Source organism: Staurois parvus, unplaced genomic scaffold, assembly GCF_062004578.1.
Source record: "Staurois parvus isolate SC_StPar_1 unplaced genomic scaffold, SC_StPar_1.0 ptg000819l, whole genome shotgun sequence".
In the NCBI taxonomy this organism is placed as follows: Eukaryota; Metazoa; Chordata; class Amphibia; order Anura; family Ranidae; genus Staurois; species Staurois parvus.
In genome coordinates this window covers 141286-148966 of record NW_028318615.1, presented here as the reverse complement: position 1 = coordinate 148966, position 7681 = coordinate 141286, and the positions used below count along the sequence as shown (strand labels likewise).

Genomic DNA, 7681 nt, shown 5'->3' with positions numbered 1-7681 from the left:
TGAGTAAGTGCAATGAGTACCTAATAAAGGAATTGGTTTTTATAATATTGCACCATGAAGTCTTTCTGTTTCTCTCGAGTGCTTGGCATTTCCCCCCATAAATACGTTTGAAGGTGGTCCTTTATCTATTGGAGAAGTGGATTTTCGATTAACTACAAAGTTTTTCATCCTGTTAATTCGATCGATGAGGATCGGTGTGCTGCAGAGTTTCCGTTTCTGAAGATATATTTATGGATGATCTGCCATTATATTATCAAGGTTTTTTGGTGAAATTTTTCATATTTAGACACTTTTTTTTTTTTTGCACAAAAGTTTTTTGCACTTAAAAGTTTTTTTTTTTTGTTTTTTTTTATATTTTTTTTGTGGTATTGGCATATATATATTTTTTTCTGGACTTATGATTTGATGATTTCTTTATATATATTTATATATTTATACACATTTACTAGCGCAAATTATTTATTTATTGGTACACTTTATATATGGTGATTTTTTGCAGCTGGTACACTATTAGTAAGTTATATAATTTTGACCATAGGCGCTATTATTAATTTTTCTTACCCTGGGAGTACAGCACAGCACGGCCACGTGTCTGTGCTCCCCCATGTTCTGAGAGACATATGGGTGCATCCACACAGGACAGAGCTTGTCCCACCTGGCCTATTATATGCAGTGTCCAGGTGAGAAGCGGATCATTAACACAGTGATTTCCTATGATGGCCAGCTCCATCTAGTGGTGATAATGCTGTATTTTCCTGAAATACCTTCATAAGGAAAGCCACTAGATGGATCTGATGATCAGAGGAAATCTCTGTGAATTGGAGCGACATTTTTCACAGAGGGCGAATTCTGGTCACATTTAATAAACACAATATTAAATATCGACCTCTAAGTGTTTGTGAAATCTTCCACCACAAATTGTACTCAGCCAATGACAGGTCAGGACTCCATTTTTATTCTTCTGCCATCAATGGCCAACCCGGTCCCACACTTCATTCATGTCTTTGGTGACCTCTGATCTCCTTATGAACTGTTCCTTCCATGATGAAGATCAGCCATGGAGTATATCTGAGGTGTATATCAGGGTGTGCTTCTTCCCCACATGAGAGCTGGGATGTCCAGCAACATTCATCTAGAAGACATTTCCCGCACTCAAGGCACTAATACATCTCCAGGGTTGTGTGGGATCCCTGATGTACAGGAAGACAGGACTTCAGTGAGGAACATTTCCCTCACTCAGGACAGGAAAGTGGATTCTTCCCCGTGTGAGATCTCTGATGTTTGTAAAGATTGGACTTGTCTGAAAAACATTTCCCACACTCAGGACAGGAATATGGCTTTTCCCCAGTGTGAGATCTCTGGTGTTTGACAAGAGCAGATTTTTGAACAAAACATTTCCCACACTCTGAACAGGAATATGGCTTCTCACCTGTGTGAGATCTCTGATGATTATAAAGACTGGATTTATCTGAAAAACATTTCCCACACTCCGAACAGTAATATACCTTCTCCCCTGTGTGAGATCTCTGATGTCTGTAAAGATTGGAGTTCTTTGAAAAACATTTCCCGCACTCAGAACAGAAATACGGTTTTTCCCCTGTATGAGATCTCTCATGTATAACAAGTTCTGATTTTTTAAAAAAACATTTCCCACACTCAGTACAGGAATACAGCTTCTCACCTGTGTGTAATCTCAGATGTCTAAATTGAGAAGACTTGTTTGAGAAACATTGCCCGCATTCAGCACAGGAATACAGCTTGTCACCCATGTGAGATCTCTGATGTCTGTAAAGGTGTGACTTTGCTGAAAAACATTTCCCGCACTCAAGACAGGAATATGGCTTCTCACCTGTGTGAAGCCTCTGATGTGTTTGAAGATTAGACTTTTGTGAAAAACATTTCCCACACTCAGGACAGGAATACGATTTTTCACCTGTGTGAGATCTTCTATGCACATTAAGTCCAGAGTTAGAATTGAAACATTTTCCACACTCAGTACAGGAGAAGCTCTTCCCTGTTGGAAGGCCGGGCCGGTCCCGCACAGTCTGAGGTTCCTCAGGATACGAGGAATCCGATGGTCCATCTACACTGGGTGGTGCCGGATGGACATTGGAGGGAGCCGGGTTTTCTCCTGGACTATACTGTGTGATGTCCTCATCTTCTACTTTCCAGTCTGGAGACAAAGTGAGACAATCCTCAGAGGTTTTCCTCATCTCCCGGCCATGGACTAAAATACAAAGACAAAGAGGATTACTAGACAGGGGCTGATTGGTTCCCCAAACAAGGACTCCGCCCACATCAGGCAGCTTGGTCTCTGAGGAGCTTACAATTCCACCCTCAAGGGAACTAGGAAATGGCTCCTCTGATCTCCTACCAGGTCATTTCTTTATTCATGGACCTTAGTCAGAGAGTGAGGAAACAACCAGAACTGTCTTTTATAGGAGGGACAGTGATGAGGGGATTATAGGACGAGGGTCCCCACCCCCTCTATCACTCATCGTCATCTTCCCAACACAAGAAGTACTGCACTTCCTTATTTACTCCATGATTTAGTCATTAAGAACAGCGGGGCTGAGCCCCACCAGAGGTCAGAGAGTGAGGATGGGGGGAGAACAACCAAGATGAAGACTGGACTGATCCTAAAGACCACCATCATTGGGGTATTGACTCCACCCTCATTAAAAGTCTGTGCTCCGATCAAAACACCAGATATAAAATGTCCAGCTGGTAGGAAATGGGTGTAACAATGAGAATCCATATTATGTGTAAATATAGCAGTGGGTAGAAAATAGAGAGCAGAAGTCAGGACTATGAAATGTACAACAACGAGTCCTGAGGAAGTCACGAGGTCACGTGATGCAACGCGTCGACGGCAATACGTGGTGACGCACTTCCGGCGCGGCGCCATCTTGGAACACCCTTCAGCCACACGCTTACACCCATGGTGTGGGAACTAGCTGTATTTCATCTTGCTGATGTAAGTGTGCACAGTATTCAGTTTTAGATCAATTAAAGCGGTTTTACACTATGGAGGATGTCTTCTTCTTCTTTTATCCTATTGGGATTTGAGTTGGGATCCACCCTGCTCATTTGACCTTTGAGGATATTACAGGAGAGGTGGAATCAGTGTACTGGGGATATATCTTGAAGCCATTTACCCAAGAGGAAGGTTATCCTGATCCAGTGGTGATCTTACATGCTCTGTGGCCCTGCAGGGTCGCAGATAGGAGGTGAGAGGCCATTCCAGCCGGTTTTGGATTGCACTTCAGGGTGTGCGGGTCCACACACAGTCCATTGATTCTGCATGAGTGGAAGGAATGTGAAACGGATCACTGGACTTTTTTTGATATGTGCACCGTGTGCAGGGGTCTCACATGTGTTTAATTATACTTATCTAGTTCCATCACGCACTATTCTATCTTTTACATGTTAATAAGTGTGTCACTACATTGACTATGTGCTTAATATGACTTATTAACAGAGTATTTATATAATTTTCTTGTTTTAGCACTACATCCCTTTTTGTTTTTTACAACATATTGTATAAGATACAGCAGATAGGACTATATAGTATCAGAATTATATATATATATATATATATGTGTGTGTGTATATAGTGCAGGGGTCAGGAGTATGTAATGTACAACATAGAGTATACAGTGCAGGGGTCAGGAGTATGTAATGTACAACATAGAGTATATAGTGCAGGGGTCAGGAGTATGTAATGTACAACATAGAGTATATAGTGCAGGGGTCAGGAGTATGTAATGTACAACATAGAGTATATAGTGCAGGGGTCAGGAGGATGTAATGTACAACATAGAGTATATAGTGCAGGGGTCAGGAGGATGTAATGTACAACATAGAGTATATAGTGCAGGGGTCAGGAGTATGTAATGTACAACAGAGTATATAGTGCAGGGGTCAGGAGGATGTAATGTACAACATAGAGTATATAGTGCAGGGGTCAGGAGTATGTAATCTACAATATAAATTATACAGTGTAAGGGTCAGGACTCATAATATTGGTATTCAGTTATCTGTAGACTGTATCTGTTTACTGTAGACAAGTTGCAGAGATCCCACACCGCTGCCTCCCATCTCCTGAGACTGCACTCAGTGACTTGGGTCTGAGACACTACAGACATATCCCTCCACCCGGCACAGCCAGCAGATAACAGAGCAAGGAACCCTGGGACAATTGTTCTGTCAGAGATCTTACTAGACCAAGGCATGGGGAAAAAGATACAAGACTCACACCCCAGGTGCCTAGGTCTAGTAATGCCTATGGTGAAAATCCACATTTTTCTGCCAGCTGAACCCCAGAACCTCCATAAATCCAGTCTAGAGACATAAATTGTGTCTGCAGCACAGAGAAGGAAGATTATCCGAGAGAAATCCAGGAATACAGGACGGGGAACACAGCTCAGGAAAGTGACCAGGGGATTACAGGCTGATATCACCCAGTCCCCGCCCTACTCTGGACCAATCAGTGAGCAGTATGGGTGGAGGAATGGATTTAGTGTTCATGACCCACCTGTGCTGATCTCTGTAGGAGTGTCCTCCTCTATAAATGTCCCCGTTATTCCATCCTCCTCCATAGACTGCTGATCATCCCTCACATACGCCTCTTCTTCTTCTGCTTTCACCTCAACTTTTATATCCATCAGATCTTCACCCTAAACCAAGAGAAGGAAAGAAAATAACATCTATAAGACATAAGCTTTAATATTGTTACATCACATAAAAAAATCCACACATCAACTCCATGAGTCCATGCTCTGGATGCTTCATCCCACCAACCTTGTAATGGTGAGGGATGGTGTGACCTTCCTGTGTGGAATCCTGTGAATACAGAGGATGGGGACAACTCTCTGGTGGGTTCCTGTAGCTGGATGACTCCACCATGGTGTCCTGGTACAGATCTTTGTGTTCTTTTAGACGCTCTGACTCCTCCATCACCCCATCCTCATCCTCCTCCTCTTTTATCTCCTTTTTAACCTCAACTTTAGGATCTCTCAGGTTTCCACTCTGAATATATAATAAAAATGACATCAATGGTAACAATGCAGATAATGTACAGATCCTAATGATACTATCAGTGATTGTTCCTCATCTACCTGATGATGGTGAGGGATGGTGTGACCTTCCTGTGTGGAATCCCGGGAATACAGAGGACGGGGACATCTCTCTGGTGGGTTCCCATGACTGGATCCATCTGTAGGAAACACACACACTGACTGAATCCATTGTTTCTATGTGTTTATCAGATGATGGGGGATCTAGGTGGATCCTCCGTACTGCTCTCTCCTTTACAATAAAGTCTCCTCTTACCCGGTGATGTGAGGGGCGGCTGATTGTCCATCATGACGTCCTTGTAGAGATCCTTGTGTCCTTCTAAATACTCCCACTCCTCCATGGAGAAATAGACAGTGACACCCTGACACCTTATAGGAACCTGACACACACAATGATACAGTCACCATCCAGACACATCCCTTGTCTGTTACTGGAGAATGTCCCAGAATTCCCGGCACCGCTCACCTCTCCTGTCAGCAGCTCAGTGATCTCTCTGGTGACTTCTAGAATCTTCTTCTTCTTTCTCTCTTCTATCAGGGAGGGAGGTGGAGGCAATGTGATGTCATATGATCTCCAGACTTCACAGGAGGAAAACTCTACATCTGAACACAAAGAGTCACATCAAATGATATTCCCAGAATCCTCCTCACCTCTCCATTCAGGTCTCCATTTATTATAGCCCCACTTGACTCCGGATGGAGGGACATTGGGAGGAGGAGCTGTGAGGTCACTGTGATGTCATAGGATTCTCTGACTCTGGATGGAGGGACATTGGGAGGAGGAGCTGTGAGGTCAGTGTGATGTCATAGGATTCTCTGACTCTGGATGGAGGGACATTGGGAGGAGGAGCTGTGAGGTCGGTGTGATGTCATAGGATTCTCTGTCTCTGGATGGGGGGACATTGGGAGGAGAAGCTGTGAGGTCAGTGTGATGTCATAGGATTCTCTGTCTCTGGATGGAGGGACATTGGGAGGAGAAGCTGTGAGGTCAGTGTGATGTCATAGGACATATAGACTCTGGATGGAGGGACATTTGGATGGGGAGATTTGAGGGGTCCTCTATATGAGACTCCCATGCAAACCAAATCCTTGTTCCTGGGTGCGTCCTACCTCTCCTAAACTGAAGAGTGAACTTTGACCTTTACCATCCAGAAATCTGTCCGGAATCTGTGGAAGTAAGCTGTCATGTGATCAGGTGACGTGCGGAGGAACGGAGTGTAAATAGCAGACAATTGTCTCCAGAGCCCCTAATGGTGGGGATGGATTTGGCGGCGTGCTGGTGCCAAGTTTCCTCCCCCCAGGGTCACTGCAGGTGTGGAGAAAAGCTGTGTAAGAGGATATGGAGGAGAGATGAGGAGGAGATCCAGGAATCAGGAGAAAGGTCAGGGCAAGCAACAGACAAGTATGAAGACAAGGCGGTTGGCTGCACAAGCAGTGATGTAGGGGATAAAATCCTTTATTGGAATCCTTTACACACAATGTAGTAACACATGACAGCTCCAGGACAGGACAGAGGAACAGAAGATGTGTCACACCAATACAGGCTTAGTCATTACTGATTCTTATTTGTCCAGAACAGCTTTAAATAACATGTAACAGCTGATAAGGATTTGTCTGGAATCCGGGATAACAAAGTATACAACAACATGACATCATTAATATCATGACACATAAAGTGACAACAATCCCTGTAATATATGTGGTTCCTGGGACAGGTCACAGATATATGAAATGGAAACCAGCATGATAAGGAAGGATGAGTGACACCTTTTATTTGTTCAGTCCAAGCAGGGAGGTGGAGTCACCCACAATATAATGAGACAATAAATGAAACAATCCTACATAAACATGATAACATCCCACTCAGCACTCAGCCCTGGAGGGAGGTGTCTGCAAATGACAAATCCAAAGAACCTTCCATTTACATAGAACACAAAAGCATGTATTGGTGTGACGCGTCTTCTGTTCCTCTGTCCTGTCCTGGAGCTGTCATGTTATTACTACATTGTGTGTAAAGGATTCCAATAAAGGATTTTATCCCCTACATCACTGCTTGTGGGGCCAACCGCCTTGTCTTCATACTGCCCCTGTGACCACGGATCAGGCCGGCACCTACGTGTCTGTGGAGGGGTCATACACATTCCGCACTCACTTACAGACGTCTTTTTGTTTTTCCTGTAAGTCAGCTTTGGGAGCAAAATATATTATCATCAACTCCTCCCCCTGAAGGGGTTCATCTACATATTATTATTATTATACAGTATTTATAAAGCGCCAACAGTTCGCTCAGCGCTATACATTACAATGGGAGACAGTACATGAGACAATACAGTAACAATACAATACACGAGGGGTTCGAGGGCCCTGCTCCTTGGAGCTTACAATCTAGGAGGGAGGGGATAGTGATACAGGAGGAAGTGGCTGTGGGGGATGGAGTGGTGGGGAGAGTGGAGGAGATCAGCAGTTAGGTGAGGGTGGGGTAGGCTTCCCTGAAGAGATAGAGGGTAGGTGATAGTCTGATGGATTGGGGTAGTGAGTTCTAGAGGATGGTGGAAGCCCTGGAGAAGTCCTGGAGACGGGCTTGGGAGGAGGAGGCCAGGGAA

The 7681-nt window shown here is 44.1% G+C and overlaps 2 protein-coding genes across 2 annotated transcripts; both read right to left on the bottom strand.

Annotated features, from left to right (window-relative positions):
* Window positions 1-441: 441 nt before the first annotated feature.
* LOC149443967 (uncharacterized) lies at window positions 442-2223 on the bottom strand. The gene has a single exon (XM_089655088.1). It carries the CDS (start codon window positions 2211-2213, stop codon window positions 1233-1235), a length of 981 nt encoding a protein of 326 aa, XP_089511214.1. The 5' UTR covers window positions 2214-2223; the 3' UTR covers window positions 442-1232.
* A 2303-nt stretch (window positions 2224-4526) lies between these two features.
* Window positions 4527-7219, bottom strand: LOC149443966 (uncharacterized). Its single transcript, XM_089655094.1, has 3 exons — window positions 7124-7219; window positions 4804-5031; window positions 4527-4679 (listed from the first exon to the last, which is right to left on the bottom strand). The coding sequence occupies exons 1-3, from the start codon at window positions 7217-7219 to the stop codon at window positions 4527-4529; spliced, it is 477 nt and encodes a 158-aa protein (XP_089511220.1).
* Between the last annotated feature and the right edge of the window lie 462 nt (window positions 7220-7681).

Bases quoted from the DNA above. Each gene is read 5' to 3' on its own strand.
- LOC149443967 (XM_089655088.1), bottom strand. From the start codon at position 2,213: ATGAGGAAAACCTCTGAGGATTGTCTCACTTTGTCTCCAGACTGGAAA.
- LOC149443966 (XM_089655094.1), bottom strand. From the start codon at position 7,219: ATGTGTATGACCCCTCCACAGACACGTAGGTGCCGGCCTGATCCGTGG. The intron at 5,032-7,123 runs GTAGGGGATAAA...TTATATATTCAG, and splicing joins TTGGCCCCACAAGCAGTGAT to AGTGGAAACCTGAGAGATCC. The intron at 4,680-4,803 runs GTTGGTGGGATG...CTCTTGGTTTAG, and splicing joins CCATCCCTCACCATTACAAG to GGTGAAGATCTGATGGATAT.